Here is an 18,148-nt window from a genome sequence, read left to right as displayed (position 1 = left end):
AGGTCCTGAACCCCGACACGAATGAACCCCAGCAGCCAGCTGGGTATTTATGGGCAGAAACACCCCGTGAAGCCCCAGGATGGCCCCCACCCGGAGAAACCCCTTCTCCAAAGCAGCCAGCAGGCAAAGAGCCCCTCTGAGACCTAGCATGGGTGCAGGTGGGCAGGGAGCGGGTAAATTCAGGGTGCTTGCTGGCTTTCGGGAGGGGGTACCAGCGTATCCCAGCCTGCAGCGCAGCGGGAGGAGGGTGCCGTAGCCCTGGGTGCGGGGAGCCGGCTGGGGACAGTTTCGGGAGCGCGGAGGCAGGACCCTGCACCGACGTCCTCGGGGCCAGCACCTCGCTAGACTTCGGGGGCAGCCAGCTGCAAAGAAACCCAAGAGCTGCCGATTCGGGGAACATGACAGGGCTTGGGGCGGCCCCCGAGCACCCACTGTCCTGCGGGCTTGGGGGGGGTGGGGGGGGTGGTCTCTGGCCTCTCCTTCTCCCCCCCCACACCCACCCATGCCTGGAGCGGCTCCCGGTGCAGCGCGGCGGAGGTGCCGGGGTGGTCCCCGGGGGTGGGGGGGGGGGGGCATGCTTTTCTGGGGTGGGGGAAGGCACCGGCAGCAGGAGGTCTGTCATGCAGGCAGGGGTCCGACGCTGCTCCTGGGAGCCAGCCCAGCCCCGGCTCCGCTTCTAGGTGGGCTGTTTTTTGGGGTCGTAGATCACCTCGGTGTAGCTGGGCGGCTGGGGCAGGTCAGCTGGTGGCACCGCCAGGTCCACCCGCGTGGCACTGGGCACGATCAGCATGGCCTGGGGGAGAGCAGGGGGGCACGGTGCTGGGGGGCCGGCCAGGGCGCAGCCCCGCTGCCCTTCGCCCGGCTGCCCCTCACCCCCCTGCCCTACCTCGTTGGAGCTGAGGCGGGTGGCTCGGCACCAGAAATTGGCGGTGGCCACGGCAATGCAGAACTCCAGGATGGTGAAGATGAGCAGCACGATGGAAATCCCGTTCCCTGCGAGCTCCAGGACAGACAAAGCCCCATCAGCAGCGCCCAGGAGAAGGAAACCCAGACTCAGCCCTGCCACACTTTTTGGGGTGAGGATTTTGGGACTCCCCTCCTCTGTCTCCCACCCATCCTAAGCACTGCAGCCCCGGCTCCGCGGGCACCAAGGTCTCTCTCAGAGCCCTTGCAGAGAGGAACCGGCGCTTCCAGGGCGTGAGTCATCTCCCGAGGTATCAGCCTAAAATAGCTCAGGCGCACGGTGCCGCGCCGGCAGACGGCCCCGCAGTCGGGGTGCCGCCGGCCACGGGCTCCCCGCTCCCCAGCGGCCACGGGGCTGAACCCCACAGAGCAGCCTGGCAAAGCCCCCCCCGCTTTCCCAGGGGATGGAGAAGGGGGCAGGGGAGGTACCCGAAAGGCTTAGCCCTGTCCGGGCAGGCTCAGCCAGCCCTGGGCATCGCTGCTCCGAAAGCAGAGGCTGGGGGGGCCGGCCGTGCCCCCGCTTACCAGGACGAGATAGCTGTAGTAGTCGAAGCTGGAGCGGTAGAGCCCGTTCAGGTTGAGGTCTACGATGAAGGCGACGATGCCCAGCAGAGCGAAGATGGCGCTGATGACGTTCATGGTCTGGCTGCCCTTCACCTGCGGGTGCAGAGAGGCTTTGGGGACGGCTTCGGGGCAAGCGTCAGACCCCAAAGCCCGTGGGGACACCCACCGCCCCGGCTCTGCGGCACTGCCCGGCCGAGCCCTGGGGGACCAGCCGCAGGTAACGGGCTGCTTTTGAGGTTTGGGGTTTTTTTTTTTCTTTCCTCTTTCCCATTGCTCGTTTCCAGAAATAACTCTGGCGCAAGCTTCAAACGTGGCTTCGCCCCGACGGGTTTCACCCAGCGCCGCTCCCGCCGCCCGCCCCCCTCCTCCAGCACCCGGGGCGGCGGCGGGGATCCCCGGGGACGCTCACCGCACACTCCGTGGGGCTCTTCTCCGCCCCGATGGAGAGGCAGCCCGAGATGATGAACTGCGCCGGGAGAGAAGGAGACAAGTCAGCCGCCACCGAGGTCACCCTGAGCCCCCCAAACCCACGGGGCACTAAGCGCCCACCCAGCATTAAGGAGCTGCCCACGGCCACGGCCCCGCGGCTCTCGGGGTCACGGTGACCCCCCCCCCCGTGCGTTGTTAGTCCTTGAGTTTTAAAGCTGCTGAACCAGAACCCCCTGTCCCCGGGAGCCCCGGGACCCCGGTGGGCATCTCTGCCCGTGGGCATCCTTCCCTCGTGGGCATCCCTCCCCGACCCCATGCTACGCACAGACACGCCGCCCAGGAAGGGGATCTCGCCGATGACGAAGACAGAGGTGTAGACGTTGGTGAGCGTCGTCAGGACGATCCCGAAGCCGATGTGCATGAAGCCGGTCATGATCTGGATGGTCTGTGGGATGGGGCAGGGCAGGAGTGGGGCCAACTCACAACCCACCCACCCCTCGAGGGATGGGGGCACCCCGGTCCCCGAGCTGCTCCGGGCCCACAGCATCCCCCGGGGGATCAGCAGGGGGGGACAGAAACCTCCGGGTTTGGGGCTGGGAAGGGCGGGGGGGATTTTCCAGGGGTGCCAGCCCCCCCCCCGGCCCCCCAACTCACCCCCATCACTCGGTTCTTGCCCTTGGGCAGGGTCTCGGCCGTGTACATCACCGCCCGGCTGCCCAGCCGCAGGTTCCCCATCCCCTGCATGGAGGCAGCGGGGGGCAGCGGGGACCCCCCCCCCCGGCTCCGGCCCCGGAGCAGCCCGGTCCCCGCCGGGGCCGCCCCCGCCCCACCCCGCCCCAGCGGGCGCCCATTGGCGTAACGCGACTGATGTCAGAAGCTGCAGCATCCCCGGGCCACCGCCCAGCCCACGCGTGGTCCCACCACCCACGGGGTGGACCCCACTTGCCCGGCCCTGCGCCCTCGCTGGGGGCCGGGGGACACGGGGCAGATGATGGGGGAGGATCGGGGGTTGGGGGGGGGGGGGGGCGGGGAGAGGCAGCCCCCCCAAAACCACCCCACCTGTGGGTGATTCCCCGGTGGGGAGGGGAAAGCGGGGTACCCTCCACCCCCATGCAGCTGGGAGCTGCTCAGCGTTGCCTCCCCTTCAGGGAAGGGGTCCAGGGCACCGTGGGACGATGCTCAGACCCCGACCCACAGCGTGCCCAGGGCCGCGTGAGAGGGAGAGGAGGGAAGTGGGGTGCCAGGGGAGGCACGACTGCCCCAAAAGTCCCCCCAGCCGTGTCCCTCCCCCTCTCCTGGCTGAGCTAAGCCCTGCCTAGAGCTGCCCCCAGCCCCACTTGCAGCCCCCCCCGCCCCAGCACCAGGCCCTGTTTACAGGAGCTCAGGGCGGGGGGGGGGGGAATAAAAAAAAAAAAAGAAAGAAAGAAAAACAGCTCCCTGCAGTGAGTTCCTGGAAGAAAGATCCATCAAGGGCCATTAGGCACGAAACACCTCCTCCCTGCAGAGCTGGGGCTGCGGAGAGCAGCCCCGGGAAGGGGCCAGCTCCCTGGCTGGGGGGCCCCAAGCAGGTCCTGTCCCCCCGCCGTGTGTCTCCCCCCCCCAGCCAGCGACTCTGCCCTGCTGTGGCTTCATGCCCAGGGTGCTGGCCCACGCTTTCAGGCTGCCCAGCCAGAGGCAGAAGCCAAAAACACCAGGTAGGGGGTGAAAAAAACACCCAAAATCAGTAAATAATTAAAGCCCCACGGAGGAAGGGGGCCAAGCGACGCCGCCCCGCACGCCGTCATCCTGCGAGGGTCCGCGGGGCTCAGCGGTGACCGCGGCGCAGCCGAGGCCAGGCACGGCTCACCGGCCCCAGCCAGTTCCCGCAGCCTCTCAGCGTGCGGGAAAGCGGCACGAGGACGGTCCCCTCACCCGGGGACCTGCCCTCCGAAGGGCCGAGCGGCGCCGCTGGCTTGCCATGCTGCCGGCCCTACGCTGGGGACGGATGCTTTCCGCCCACCGCCCGGGCAGAGGGGGTACCGGCGCTCTGCCCCCCCGCGTCGGCCGGCTCCCAGGGAGTCGCGGCACGGGAACCATGCTGGCTGGCGACCCAGCCCTCCCTTCCCAGCCCGTGGTGGGGGGCGTGGGCTGTCCAGCAGCACCCCAGAAAGGCCAGTGGGACTCGCTGGGGTACACAGGCAGCACCCAGGGGAGTACGCGGTCTCCACAGCCCCCTCCCACGCTGACTCGGCACAGCCTTCCTGCCACAGGTTTATTTCTAAAACAAGGAGGTTCACACGATGGGAGGGTCAGCGGGAGCAGGGGGGGTCCCGGGGGCGGCCCGGGCACCGCCGGCTGCGGTGGGGGCCATGGCCACGGCACAGGGCTCCCCTGGGGCTGCCTCGGGGCCCCCCACCCCATGCCCACTCCGGTGGCGCTGCACCGAGCAGTAGCAGCCAGCCATGCCCACGGCGGCGAGGATGGAGCACATGGCCACCATGGCCAGCGTGGTGCCAGGGACAGGGACATCCGGCCCTATGGGGAGAGGCAGCAGGGTGAGGGGGACAGCAGGGTCACCCCAGCCACCCCCAGCCCCGTGGGGCAGGTCGCACTCACCCGAGTCCCTCTTCTCCCCCCGCACCACGGGGACGGAGGGGCGGCGAGGCGGCACCGCGCTGGGCTCTGGTGCTGTGGGGAGCCCCGTGGGGGCCGGGGACGAGCTGGGCAGAGCCGGGAGCAGCCCCAGGGGACCGAGGCGGATGCTGGCTTCCCCCAGGAGCCCTGCGAGGAGAAGCCCATCAGGCACCGCTGGGCGCAAGCATCCCCGCTAGGGCTCACAGATCCCACCGAGGGGGTCCTTTTACCTCTGCTGCCGGCCCTCCGGCGCTGCCGCCGGCCACCGCAGCCGGCCGGAGAGCCGCAGCACGAGCAGTCAGCCCCGTCCGGGGAGCGCCAGGCGGCTGCTGCACGGTCGTAGGAACAGGCTTTGCCGGAGGTGCTGCCAGCCCCCTCTGCCACAGCCTTCAGGTGACAGCGGAGGTAGATCTGCAGGGACAAGCATCCTCCTGCTGCACCCCACAGCTCCCCACTGACCACCCCCAGCCACCCCCTCCCCACACTGGTGGGTGGGTGGGTGTCACCCTGCACCCCGCAGACCCCGCTAGCGCAGACCTGGCTGCCGGAGGCGTTTGGGAAGAGGAAAGTGTCCAGCTGGAAGCGGAGGAAGCGGTCTCCACGCTGGGGCAGGAAGCGGGAGCGACCAAGCTGCCCATCCAGCAGGCACCTACCGGGACGAGAGACGCGGTGAGACGGGCACTGTCACCCCGCCGGGGCCAGCCGGGCTCTGCCACCACCCCCAGGGTCCCGGCGAGGAGGGAGAGCGGCAATTCAGAGCGGCAGCCACCGCGCCGTGCCCAGCCCCTGCGCTCACCCGTTGTCAGCGATGACCTCGTATTTCGGCCGCGCCGCCGCGCTCGGGCTGGCCACGCATTCGTCCACAAAGACCCTCAGGGGTAGGCGGGGGTCGGTGTTCACCGACGCCTCGATGTTGATCAGCTCCCCCAGGGAATAGGTGGGCTGGCGCAGGCGGGAGGACCAGGTACCTGGAAGGCACGTGGCCGTGGCTGCCCCGAGCATCGCCCCGGGGCCCTGGGCAGGCGGGGGGGGTGGGCGTCCCCCCCCTCCACACAAGGGAACAGGAGGTTTGGGGCTCCCACTCACTGTCATACACGTCCAGGGCGAAGCGCAGGCGTCTCTGCTGAGCGACGGTGGAGCCGAAGGAGACCCAGGTGGGCTGGATGGCCCCGGACGAAACGCTGCCCATCCTGCACCACAGAGCGTCCTCGAGCGGGGTGACAGGCTTCCGGGGGCAAACAGGGCACCCCACATCCCCCACGGGCAGGCACACCCCCCCTTGCACCCTCCCTTGCCCAGCACGGGCTGGTGGACCGGGCACCGAGGGGTCCCGTGGTGGATCACACCCAGGGAGCTCTGCCGGAGCCCGGCTCCATGGGGACCCCCTTACCTGGGGTAGTAACAGACCACGGGGAGGGAGAAGGGTCTGGCGCGAGCCACGGGCCCCCCGGCTGAGGGCCGGTAGCGGAGGACGTTGCTGTAGCGGACACTGTCCGGGAGGAGCTGGGAGAAGGAGCAGACATGGGGCTGGGGGTGTCACCCAGCTCAGAGCGGGGGTCCCCTCCCTGTCCCCTGCACCCCGGGAAGGGTGCTGCGTGCCCGGGAGGCAAAGCTCCACGGCACGTGGCAAGAGCCAGGTTTCGTGTCACCGGTACCAGCCCCGCTCTCTTTAACCGGCGCTCCCACCCTCGCACAAGGGGTCCTCACGGGTGCCCTCCCCATGGGGGACCACACCAGGTCACCCACACGGGTGCAGTGACAGCCACGGCACGGGCGCCCCGGGGGGACGGGCGGTTGTGGAAGACCCGCCATGCCTGTCCCATACGGTTTCCTTCCCAGCCACGGGGGCTTGGGCAATCATGGCCAAGGACGTCCCGGCATCGTCCCTCCCCTGTGGGACGTGGCATCCCCCCCTTCCATCCCACACCCACCCCGAGGGGGGCCACGCTGCCGCAGCACCTCCGTCAGGGATGCGTGGTCCCCCCCCAGCTCCTCACCTCCAGGGTGGTCCCGCAGCCCACGAGCGGGTGCTCCAGCCGGTACCCGTCCCCGTCGGCGGCGGTCACCCCACAGCCGGATCCCAGAGTCAGCTCCCCACCGGCCACACGGCTGCCCAGGAGGCCAGCCGGCACCGCCACGGAGAGCCACGCGTGGCCACACGTAACAGCGACTGTGGCAGGGTGAGGAGGGGGGGGGCTGAGCCAGCTCGCTGGGGTCCCCCAGGCGAGTCCCCCCCCCGGCTTTAGCATTTGCAGCAGGGGAGCACAGGGAAGGAGGTGGCCCCGGGGGGCTGAGCCGCTTTGTGCCGTCACCCCAGGGCACGACGTGGCCGTGACGCTCCTGAAGGGTCCCCACGAGGGGATGGCGGGGGGGGGAGGGAGGGGATGCAGGACCCACCCCAGGGCTTCCCTCACTCCGGGTCCAGCCTGGTCCCCGAGCCCGGTGCCTGAGGCAGCCTGACCTCGAGAGCTGCCCCCCCCCGGGGTGGAGAGGAGACCATGGTCATCCTCCTCCTCCTCCTCCTCCTCCACGGGCAGCCAGGCATCACCCGTGCCCCCACCCCGCCCCAAACAGCCCTGCCCAGGGCAGCGGCACCCAGCAGCCCAGCCTGGGGGCACTGTCCATGCCCCCTCCCCAGGGAGGGCAGCCAGACCCAGCAGGACTCCCCCCAAACCGCCCCTTACCCGGGGCTTCCCGCGCCCAGGCCGCGGCCACGAGAAAGAGCACACACCACCTTCTCCCCAGAGCCTTCATCACAATGGAGGAGGAAGAGGAGGGGCAGCCTCCACCGATGGCTTTTACACCTGGGCCAAGGTCGGCGGCCGCAGCTCTCCCAATGGGAGCCCGGGCGGTCCCCGCAGCCCCCCGCCCAGCCCCTCGCCCCCACCTGGGGCCCGTCTCCGTGGAGCTCTCCTCCTCATCCTCCTGGGGGGGCAAACCAAGGGCCCCTGCCCCTGGCCTTGCTCCAGCCCCGGTCCCTGCCCCTGCCCCTGCCTGGGGGGTGATGGAGAAGGTGGGGGTCAGTCTCTGGCCATTTGCTACCCTCATCACCCCAAAAGCAGGCTGGCCCCCTCAGGCAGGCTGACGAGCGTGTCCTTGGGGCACCCTCCCGCTGCAGAGCCTCCGGGGAAACCGAGGCACAGAGGGGCACTGAGCCCTGTCCCTCGGGCTGTGCTGGGACGCGGGGGGCACAAGGCTCCCCCCAGCCTGCCCCCCCAGCCCTCCCCAGCCGCCTCCGGGCTCTGGTGTGGGGCAGCAGGCAGGGAAGGCGTCACTGGCACAGGCGGGGCCAGTCCTGGCACTGGCCGGACCTTCTCCCCCTCGGGAGCCCATGGCAGGGGCGGGCAGCCCCCAGCACCCCATGGTGAGCGGCCTGGGGCAGAAGATGAGCCGGTCGGTGGCCCCAGAGCTGCCCCCGCGTCCTGCTCAGCCCACGGCCGCCCCTGCCCAGAGCACGGCGCTGCGCAACCGCCGCCGCTCCGCGGTCACCCATGCCGGTAAGGAAGCACCTCCCGGTTTGGTCCTGGGGTGCTAAGGGTGCGTTCAACAGCCAGCCAGCTGCAGCCCCGTTCCCCACACCCCTTTAGAGCCCCAGCCAGCTTTTCACCCAGCGCACCCTGTACCTACTCATCTCACAGCTGGACACCTTGTCCAGAAGGATGCCGTGAGGGACAGGGTGAAAAGCCTTACTAAAATCCAGAAAAACGACATCCACCACCTTCCCGTCATCCACGAGGCGGGTAACCTTATCGTAGCAAGATATCAAATCAAACAGATGGGACTTCCCCTTTGTCAGCCCATGCTGACCACGCCTGGCACTGGCATTGTCCTTCAAATGCTTTTCAGTAGCACCAGGATGACCTTCTCCATCATTTTTCCAGGTACTGAAGTTAGACTAACAGGGCTGTAGTTTCCTGGAAAGCACAAGCCCTTCCTGGAAACTGGGATACGGCTGGTGAGCTTCCAGCCAGCGGGAACCTCCCCAGGCTCCCAGGACCTTGGGTAGGTGATGGAGGCGGGGTGTGACTGATGGAGGTCCTGCTGTGACAGCTCCTTCGGTGGCCTGGGATGGGTCCTGTCCAGCCCCACAGGCTCGTGGACGTTCAACCGGTATAACTGGTCCCTTGCGATTTCAGCGAACTCAGATGGAAGATCACTGCCCCAGCAGCCGTTCCAACTCCATTTTAAACCTTGGGCAAACAAATAAGCTGCCAGTGTTTGGTAATGGTGGGGTGGCTGTGGGAGGGAAGTTGGCCGGAGAAGGGCACTGGGAGCAGCTAAAAGCAGAGGGGACACCCGGAGAGACGAGCACCCACGGGACTCCGCCAGCCCGGGTGGACCTGCTTGCCCCGAGGACGAGAAGATGCTCAGCGTGGCTTTCGGCATCGGGGTCCTGCTGGCCCTGGCGGGCGGCACAACCACACAGGGCTGCGGTGAGTGTCAGTCCTCCCGCAGAGGCACCGGAGAGGGACTGGTGGCCCTGTGAGGGGCTGCGTGGAGGGGACGTGGGGTCCCCAGTGACCTCCCGCCACGAGTGTCAGCGGGTTGCCCGGCCCCTCTCCTTCCAGTCGCCCCGCACCAACTGGTCTCCAAAATGCTGCAGCGCCTGGAGGACTCCGTCAAGGTGGATGAGCCGCCAAACCCCAGCGTCCTGCTGGCCATGAGCCTGGCCGGGGCCACCGACAGCAGCACCTACAAGTGGCTGCTCCAGCAGATAAAGGAGGAGGCCGTGAAGAGAGCCCAGAAAGGTAGGGAGGGGTGGCGGGTGCACCCCTGCCACGGCACCCGGTCCCGGCAGACCCGGTACCATGGGCTTGGCACTGCCACCTCTCTCCGCTCCCGTCAGGGACCTGGGTGCCAGGTCCTGGCCCCACCACGTGTCCCAGCTGCTCTCTTGTCCCCGCAGACATGACCTCAGGACAGGTGGCTCTGTACGTGCTCGCCCTCCTGTCCTCCTGCCAGAGCCCCCAGCGTGTCCAGGCCCTGGGGCAGACCGTCGACCTGCTCCGCGTCCTGCAGCAGAAAACAGACGAGGAGGTGGCCAACCTGGGTATGCCGGGACGGGAGGGAGGGACCGGGGTGCCCGGGGAGGCGTCTCCCTCCCCGTGTCCCGGCCCCCCACCAGCTTGATGCACTTTGCAGAGGCGGAGGGTGTCCCGAAGACCACCCTCTACAGCGTGAGCCTGGACACCCTGAGCCTGTGCCTGGCAGAGGTGGGTGGCTACCAAGGGGCATCCGTGGTCCTGGCCAAGCAGGTGCTGAGTCCCGAGAGCCACCTCTCTGTCGGTAAGGGACCCCTCTGGCCCCACCGTGTCCCCTCCGCTCGCAAAGCCTCGCTCCCAGCAGCTCCGCCCCGGCGGGCTTGGCAGTGACGCCAGGATCTCGCAGACACCCGTGCCATGGCGGCGCTGGCGCTGGCGTGCACATACGGCCAGACAGACCTCCATGACGTGCAGGACCTGCTCCGGGAGGCACTGTCAACGGTGACCAATGGCTTCCTCGATGAGCAGCAGGAGAATGGCATGATCGGGAACATCTACAGCATGGGGCTGGCCCTGCAGGTAAGGGGTGAGGGGACTGCAGTGCCGCAGCCACCCAGCCCCACTCCCAGGTCTGCTCACGCCGCCTCCCGTCTCCTCCACAGGCGCTGGGGGCCACTGGCAAATTTTATGCCCCGCGGGAGTGGGACTGCGCCCAGGCCTTCTCCGTGGTGTACGGCCATGACTACTGCCAGCCCATGGCCATCGCCCAGGTCCTGCCTGCCCTCGTGGGCAGATCCTACCTGGAAGCGGCTGGCCTGGACTGTGCTGCTAGCGCCAGCAGGTCCCCGAGCCTACAGTTGCCCCCGACCCCAAAGCCGGATACAACCGGGGTTCACAGAGGTATGGCTGCTACTGCCCAGAGCCCACCCCAAGACCCCACGAGGATGACGGTCCCAGACCCTTCCTGCCCTGTGCCCCATGGCACTGTGCCGGGTGCCCACCCTGCCCCTCTCCCCGCCCAGCAGCCCCCATCACGGTGATCTACTCCATCATCAACAAGCTGCAGGGAAGGCACTTCAGCTACACCACCTCGCTGCAGGTCCCAGGTGGCTCCACGCTGCTCAAAGTGCTGCAGGAGGCGGCGGCGGAGGAACCCGATATCTTTAGGTGAGAGCCAGGAGGAGCTGGGGGGGCCAGCGGCATCCCCCCACTGATCCCTGAGGCCACCCACCTCCCCAACAGCTTCCAGACGGAGCAGACGTCCTGGGGCCCCATGGTGGTCTCCATCCATGGGCTGGCTGCCAACCCGGATGACAGGACCTACTGGCAGTTCCTCAGCGGCAGGGACGCCCTCCAGGAAGGTGGGCAGCCCGGGGTAGGGGGCACAGGGGGCCTTGCCGGGGGCCGCAGTGCCCCGGCCTCACGCCTGTCCCTCCGCCGCAGGGGTCGGCACCTACAAGCCGCGGGACGGGGAGAACATCCAGGCCGTCTTCAGCACCTACTGAAGCCGCCGAGGGGCGCCTGGCTCCACCGGGCCCACCGTGCGGCAATAAAGAGCCATTTGCAGCACAGGCCTGTGTGTGTGTGTCTGAGGCGGCGGCACCCCACAGCCCCTTAACGCCTCGAGGGGACACAGGGCCCGGACCCCTTGGTGTGGACGAGGCCTTTGGGAGAGGGCGGGGCAGGCCCTGGGAGGGGCACAGGAGCCTCGACGGGACACCGGGGCGCGGGGAGGTCCTGCCCGGCGGGAACCCCTGCCCGGCACGGGGTGGGGAACCGGGGGCGACGTTGTGGCGGGACACGGCAGGGGGGATTCCGCCGGGCTGAGCCTTTCCGGAACTAACGTTCCCCTCCGCGTTTCCCTGGGGCGCCGGAGGGACGTACCGCTCTACCGGAAGTATCCCCCGCCGGGCGGCTCCGGGGAGCGGACCCCATGGCGGCGCCCTACAGGCACTTCCGGCCGGGAGGTGGCGCGGCCCGGCGATGTGGCGGTGGCGGCTCCCGTTGCCGTTCCCGGCTGGAGGAGGTCAGGGCAGCCCGGGCAGCGCTCCGAGGGGCCGCCGGTTGCTCTGGGAGGGGTCGGGGCGGCCGGGGTGGGGCGTGCCCGGGGACCTGGGTCCCGGCGGAGGACGAGCCGCCGGGGGGGGGGGGGGTCCGTCACCGGGACTCCGGGGACTCCGTGGAGGGGGGAGGTGCTGAGATCCGGGAGGGGGTCCCTCCCGACGCTGCCGGAGCCGCTCCCGGGAAGCGGGGCCGCCCCCGGGCCCGCCTCCCGGTACATCAGGCCCCGCTTTGAGCCCCCGTTCTGTCCTCCAGGTCCCGGCGGCGTCACCGTTCCCCGGGCAGGCCTCAAGAAGTATGTGCTGCCCCCGGACTACAGCGGTAAGGGGGACACGCGAGGGGAGAACCCCCTCATGGGGATGGCGGGGACACCCCCCAACCTGCTTCTGCCTGCACCCCCCCTGCACCGGGGTGTCCTGGGGCCGGTGACCCTCCCACACGTGTCCCCTGGCAGGTATCACTTTCCCGGAGAGGACAAAGCTGAAATTCATGGACAAGGTCCCAGCGGTGCCCAAGGTCAGGCGGGAGCCTCGTCGGCTGCGTGACATCCGCGGCCCGTCCAAGGAGGCCACCGACTTCACCCAGGGGCAGTACGGGATCCTGGTGAGCGGGACAGGGTCCTGCTCGCCCCAGCTGGAGTCGGGAGGGTGGCGAGGGGGAAGCCTAGGGTGGCCAGGGGCTGCGTTTGGGCAGCCTGGGTAGGAGGCGGGGAGGGTGCAGGCGTGGGCACTCCCAGGCTGGAGACCCCTGTCTGGTGCTGAGCCCTCCTGCGGGTGGTGAAAACTCCAGACCACCATCCAGAGAGGACCGGTGCCAGACTGACTCCGAAAAGCTGGATTGACTGAGCTACCTCCGTCGGGAAGGGCCTCAGTTTTCCCAGCGAGGGGATAAAGAATGTAATACTGAGCTTGAATTGGAAAGGCAGCTTTGAGGCGTCCCCAGTGAGGCTTCTCCCCCTACAAAAGTGCATGTGAAAGGTCGGGGGGACCTTTTTCCCCCTTGCCCTGCCAATGCTCGGCCCCTGAGGAGCCCTGTCCTTCTCCCACAGGCCTTGGGGGGCGGGTACCTCCACTGGGGCCACTTCGAGATGATCCGTCTGACCATCGGCCGCAACATGGACCCCAAGACCATGTTTGCCATCTGGCGTGTGCCGGCCCCTTCCAAACCGGTGACACGGAAGAGCCTGGGACACCGCATGGGGGGCGGCAAGGGCCCCATCGACCACTACGTGACAGCGGTGAAGTGCGGGCGTCTGGTGGTGGAGGTAGGCGGGCACTGCGAATTTGAGGAGGTGAAGCCCTTCCTCACACAGGTGGCCAGGAAACTGCCCTTCCCTGCCGTCCCCATCAGCCGCGACGGCCTCCAGCAGATGCGGCAGGAGGAGGAGGAGAAGAGGCTCAACAACCAAAACCCCTGGACCTTCGAGCGCATCGTCACCGCCAACATGCTGGGGATGCGCAAGTACCTCAGCCCCTATGACCTGCGGCTACAGGGACGCTACTGGGGCAAATTCTTCCTGAAACACAGGGTGTAACGAGCCGCTGGGGCTGGGGCCACCTTAATAAACCTCCCCACAAGAACCTGCATCGGCCACTGTGGTATTTGGAGGCGCAAACACGGGGCCAGGAGCATCTCGAGGGTGACCCATGAATCAAGGCTTGTCTCCCACTGCTGAGACACCCCCACCCCGACGCAGCACCCCGCAACAGAGTGTGGGTGATCTCTTTATTCAGGAGGAGGGCTCCGGCGTGGGTGGCTGCACATCTGAAGAGCCGGCGAGACAGAGAAGTCGCCGCAGACGAGCTCCGAGCGAGGGGAGAGGCTCGCTCCTCCTTCCACCCCGAGCAAGGCAGAACAACCCTCTACGCTGCCCGCACGCTGCCCTGGGCAGGAGCACCCCGCTGTGTGCCGCCGAGGAGGGGGCTGCTTTTCACAGAGGCCGCTGACTGTTGGCCAGATGGAGGGTGGGGAGCAAGGGGCAACCTCGGGGCGTTCGGTCAGCGGTGGGAGGGAAGGGGGGAGTGGGGCAGGTGGTCTCCACTCCTCCAGGGATGTGCAGGCTGCAGCGGAGGAATGTCCTCGGGGCTCCGGGGACGAGGGCTTGGCAGGCAGGTCCCGGGGCTGGCGGTAGGCGTCTCTCTGATGGCTGGAGCTGCAGAAGGATGCGGGCAGGATCATCCGGGCAGTGGGACAGGAGGGGGAAAGGCCACCTGCAATGGGGAGGAAGATGAGCTGCCGCTGAGGAAGGGGATGCAGCTCCCACCATTGCAGTTGTCCCCGTCCCTCCCTGACGTGGCTCCCTGGGGACGCCCGGTCTCTGCTGGCGCCTTATGGATGCGCTGGCAAGTCAAAGGGGGGTGAATCCACCCGGCTCAACGCCGAGGAGGCCCGAACCCACTCCCCGGGCACGGGGGTACTGGGGACCCCAACTGCCACCCTCCCACCATGCACCTGGTCACCTGGAGGGCAGCGGGTGGGGGTCTCAGGCGAAGATGCTCCCAATGCTGGCAGCCAAGATGATGGCGAGGATGATGCAGCATATCATGATCATGATCTTCTTCTGCGCAGGGAGAGAGGGGCTGTGAGGCAGGGCCGCGGGCGCCACGGGGCTGGGGAGGGGGGACGAGGGACAGGGACTGGGGAGGCAGTGGGGCAGGTGTGAGCTGGTCCCGTGTAGCACCGGGACGTGGCCATGCCGGTGTCCCCTTGGGCATCCCCGTTGCCATGACTTACCCGAAACCCTGGGGGAAGATGGTCTGGCCCAGCGTGGCAGAGCCCATGGGGCTTGGGGGTGTCCCCAGCCCCGCACTCCCGCACTCCCCTGTCACATCTCGCCCCCCGAGGGGCTACAGCACCCGAAAACGACGGCCGGTCCGAGACCCTGGGACCTCAGCCAAAGCTGCCAGCCTGACCATGATGCCACGGCCACCGCGAGCTGAGCCGGAGCCATGCTCAGCCCAGGGGTAGCCCCCCAGCTTCAGCTGTCTGGGGGTGCCAGCACCCCGCTTGTCCCTGCCGCGCGCCGGCGTCACCTTGCACATGGAGAGGAGAGGCGCAGGGCTGTGGCGTCAGCAGGGATCTTTATTGTAACGGGAATTAAATAACCGCGAGCGCCGCGTCCTCCCGCCCCGGCTCCCCGCAGCACTGGGGCGGTCGGCATCGGGGGACGTGCTGGCCACAGACATCAAGGCCAAGAGGGGACAGGGTCCCCAGAAGCTCCGTCTGCCGTGGCATGGGGGACAGCAAAGTGCAGCCAGACCCGCCTGCAGCTGCTGGTGCCACCAAACCCCCTGTCCTGACCCTATCCCCGTCCCTCACCCTCCCGGGACCTCCGGGACCTCCGTGCGGGTGAGGGTCCGGCCCTCGCCTGCCCCGAGCAAGGAACCTCGTCTCCTCTCGCTGGGGACGTGGCACCGGCTGCCACATCCCCGCGGTGCCAGGATGGCCCCCGGCCACCTCGCCACTCCCCCCGGCAAGAGAGGAGGGACCAGGAGATGTTGATTTCTCAGCAAAAGGAAAATAAATAGTTGAGTCCTGTCCCCTTCCCGTGGGGGGCACGAGAACAACAGGGGCAGACCCCAGGGACCGGTAGGACAGCGGGGGCTGCCGGGGATGGTCCGGCGGGGGAAAGCTCTCCGGTGATGGGAGCTCTCCATGGAGGGAAGGGCAGCGGTGTCGAGCTGGGGGCCGGGCAGGAGCCGGTACGCGTGGGCTGAGGGCAGCGGGTCCGGGAGAAGCGGGGAGAGGAGGGGGCCAGGCCGCGGTGCCGGGGAGGGTCCCGCAGGGAGACGTTGCCGCTGGGACGGTCGGAGGTGTCTGGAGGAGGGAAAAGGGGAGACATCAGCCCCCGGCCGGAGGGGCCGGCAGGGAAGAGGACGAGGGGCTGCAGCAGAGCCCTGCGGGTCCAGAGGGAGCGGCGACGGCAGAGACCAACGCGCAGCCAAGCAGGGAGCCGAAATCCGGACCCCCGAGCACCACTGAGCACTGCAGACCACCGAGCAACACGGAGCCCCGAGCACCGCAGACCCCGGACCGCCACGCAGCCCCGCACACCGCGGACCTGAGGCCACCGGCCAGCGAGCACCCAGCACCCCGAGCCCAGCACCCCCAGCCCCAAAAGCAGCAGCAGAAACCAAAGCTCCCCCGGCGTGGGGGAAGCAGTGGGGCACGATGGCGGGGCCAGGCCAGCTGTGCCTGCCCGCCGCCCCTGAGCCCTCTGGGGTCCCGTGGCCCCACGGTGGGGTTCCCCTGCCCCCCCACACACTTACAGACCACAGCCCCTGCCCTGGGTCTATTTCTTGTTTAGCCCCACAGAAAGTCCGATGATGAGGGCAACTATCCCCAGCAAGAGCACCACTACCACCGCCAAAACCAGCATCTTCTGGAGGGGACGAAAGGGAGACGGGGGACGGTTATGCCTGCCCTGTGCGGGGCAGGGACGGAGAGCAGAGGTGGGCACGGAGGAGCCCAGAAGAACCAGAGATGCTGCAGACCCGGGGGCAGGGCAGGAGGGCCTGAGCCCTCACCAGCTCATCACACCTGAGGGTAGGAAGGGGCTCAGGGTTGGAGCTGGTGGGGGGACAGAGAGGGACAGAGCTGCCAAGCCCAAGGAGGTCACAAGGGAGGAGAAGGGACCAGCTGGGGTGGCTGGGGGTCACTGGGGGCAGGTGGGAGCCGTTGGGGTCATCTGGGGGACCTCTGGGTGTAGCGGGGGACACGAGGGGTGGCTGGAGGACACAAGAGGTGGCTAGGGTCACAAGGGGGGGTCTCAGGGCTCCCAGAGGATATGGGGAGATATTGGGGGCACTGGGAGACGTGAAGGCACGCTGAGGGACAGAAGGGGACACTGGGGGTGCCTTTGGGATGCTGGGGGCTATGGAGGGGACACAGGGGGACACTGGGGCCGTCGGGCCGTCTCACCCTCCTGGCCTCACTTTGGTACTTCACAGCCTTTTTGGTGTCAGCCACGGCCCGCTCCACAAAGCCGACAGACTGGTCCATGTTGTTCTCTATGCGGTCGATCATGGCTCCCTACGGGGCGTGGGAGCGGCGGGGCGGAGGCAGAGAGAGACAGAGAGAGAGGAGGGGACGCTGAGAGCACCCAGGGGTGCTGGCACCCACCCACCTTGCGTGCCTGGCCCTGGTACTGGAGCGCCTTCTTGGTCTGCTGGTTCGCCTGCTCCACGTGCTCGGCTGTGTGCATCACGTGTTGCTCCACGTTATCCAGCAGCCCACCCTGCGGGGACCCGAGAGGGGACACGTTCAGCGTGGACACCACGGCATGGCCCCACGGCGCGTGGCACGGCCCCACGGCGCGTGGCACGGCCCCACGGCACAGGTACTCACCCTTCCCCGGTGCACACAGCGGCTCCTCGCATTGCATGGGAGGGACAGAGAGGGGCTGAGAGAGGGGACGGGACCACCGCAGTGTGGGGCGCACCCCTGCCCACCCCAGCCTCCCTCCCCCAGCCCCCCGTGGGCTCGGGTGCTGGGTGACCCCCCCGGGGACCTGTACACCGGTCACCACCCAACCCCACGTGGCTCCGTGCCTGGGTCCCCGTGGACGGGTCCTGTGCAGCCCTGGGTGGCCCCGCGCGGGCGCCCACGTGGCTCCGTGCCACCCTGTCCCCCCACGGAGCCCTGTGCAGCCCTGGGTGCCGGCGGCTTCACGCACAAGTCCCTGCTCGTCCTCGCGCAGGGGGTCCCTGCCGGTCCCCGCGCGGCCCGTACCTGGTTCTCCACCAGCATGGCGATGTCGACGAACATGTCGTGGAGCTCCTTGATGCTGCTCTCCAGCCGCACGATGTCCTTGTGCCGCCCCTCGATCTCGCTCAGCGCCTGCTTCGAGATCTGCGAGTCCATGATCTGCAACGGAGCGGGAGGGGGCCGGGGGCGTCAGCGGGGAGGGGTCCCGGCCCCCGGCCCCCCCGGCGCGGCGGGCGCTCACCCCCGAGGTGAAGATGGAGGGGTTCCCGCTCTCCAGCATCTCCTCCAGCTCCTCGTCCGTCGTGTTCTTGCCGGCTGCGGGCACGTGGGGCCGGTGGTGGGAACAGGCCCCGCCCACCGCATCAAAGGGGTGGGGTCTGTATGAGCTGACTCCACCCACTTTGCCAAAAGGGGTGGGATCTTCAGTGCCTGGCTCCACCAGCTTTGCCCAAGGGGTGGGGTCTGTAGGGCCTGCTCCACCCACTTTACCAAAAGGGGTGGGTTATTCTGGGCCTGGCCCCACCCACTTCACAAAAGGGGTGTGGCCCGCAGGAGCCGGTCCCGCCCACTTCGCCCGGGGGCGGGGCCTGAGGGGGGCAGGGGGCACGCACTGATCTCGAGCTGGCGCTGGATCCGGCCCTTGCTGCGCTCCCGGAAATCGACCTGCGCCTCGTTGTACTTGGTCATGACGTCAACGAACTTGCGGGACAGGACCGAGTGCTGGGGACGGGGACAAGGACGTGGGGCTGGGGACACCCCGGCCATGGCACCTCCCCGGCCCCCGGGGGGCAGGACCCAGTGCTGGGGACGGGAATGGGGACATGGGACAC

At 68.4% G+C, this 18,148-nt stretch overlaps 4 protein-coding genes across 5 annotated transcripts; 2 read left to right on the top strand and 2 right to left on the bottom strand.

Annotated features, from left to right (window-relative positions):
* Positions 1-341: 341 nt before the first annotated feature.
* LOC309405744 (membrane-spanning 4-domains subfamily A member 12-like) lies at positions 342-2,700 on the bottom strand (the record flags this gene model as incomplete). Of its 2 annotated transcripts, XM_082000602.1 has the most annotated exons (7): positions 342-362; positions 710-793; positions 887-1,000; positions 1,489-1,620; positions 1,937-1,993; positions 2,282-2,401; positions 2,611-2,700. In XM_082000602.1, the coding sequence occupies 7 exons, from the start codon at positions 2,698-2,700 to the stop codon at positions 342-344; spliced, it is 618 nt and encodes a 205-aa protein (XP_081856728.1). The 2 variants fall into 2 exon arrangements, with proteins under 2 accessions (XP_081856728.1, XP_081856727.1); XM_082000601.1 differs by lacking the exon at positions 342-362 and having other exon boundaries at positions 677-793.
* Positions 2,701-8,932: 6,232 nt separating this feature from the next.
* CBLIF (cobalamin binding intrinsic factor) lies at positions 8,933-11,056 on the top strand (the record flags this gene model as incomplete). The annotated part of the gene is given in 9 exon segments (XM_082000579.1): positions 8,933-9,002; positions 9,138-9,317; positions 9,476-9,619; positions 9,712-9,855; positions 9,958-10,130; positions 10,214-10,570; positions 10,573-10,718; positions 10,794-10,912; positions 10,995-11,056. Coding segments are annotated over 9 exon segments (1,395 nt in total).
* Positions 11,057-11,484: 428 nt separating this feature from the next.
* On the top strand, positions 11,485-13,146 carry MRPL16 (mitochondrial ribosomal protein L16; the record flags this gene model as incomplete). The annotated part of the gene is given in 5 exon segments (XM_082000595.1): positions 11,485-11,520; positions 11,523-11,577; positions 11,868-11,933; positions 12,067-12,215; positions 12,661-13,146. Coding segments are annotated over 5 exon segments (792 nt in total).
* An 820-nt stretch (positions 13,147-13,966) lies between these two features.
* LOC309405745 (syntaxin-3-like) lies at positions 13,967-18,035 on the bottom strand. The gene is made up of 6 exons (XM_082000603.1): positions 17,930-18,035; positions 17,560-17,633; positions 17,343-17,477; positions 16,738-16,848; positions 16,533-16,643; positions 13,967-14,172 (listed from the first exon to the last, which is right to left on the bottom strand). Exons 1-6 carry the CDS (start codon positions 18,003-18,005, stop codon positions 14,095-14,097), a joined length of 585 nt encoding a protein of 194 aa, XP_081856729.1. The 5' UTR covers positions 18,006-18,035; the 3' UTR covers positions 13,967-14,094.
* Between the last annotated feature and the right edge of the window lie 113 nt (positions 18,036-18,148).

This window comes from Phaethon aethereus (genome assembly GCF_964289735.1).
Source record: "Phaethon aethereus genome assembly, chromosome: 5".
Taxonomy (NCBI): Eukaryota; Metazoa; Chordata; class Aves; order Phaethontiformes; family Phaethontidae; genus Phaethon; species Phaethon aethereus.
The sequence above is the reverse complement of the archived record's forward strand: the minus strand, read 5'-3'. Positions and strand labels throughout refer to the sequence as shown.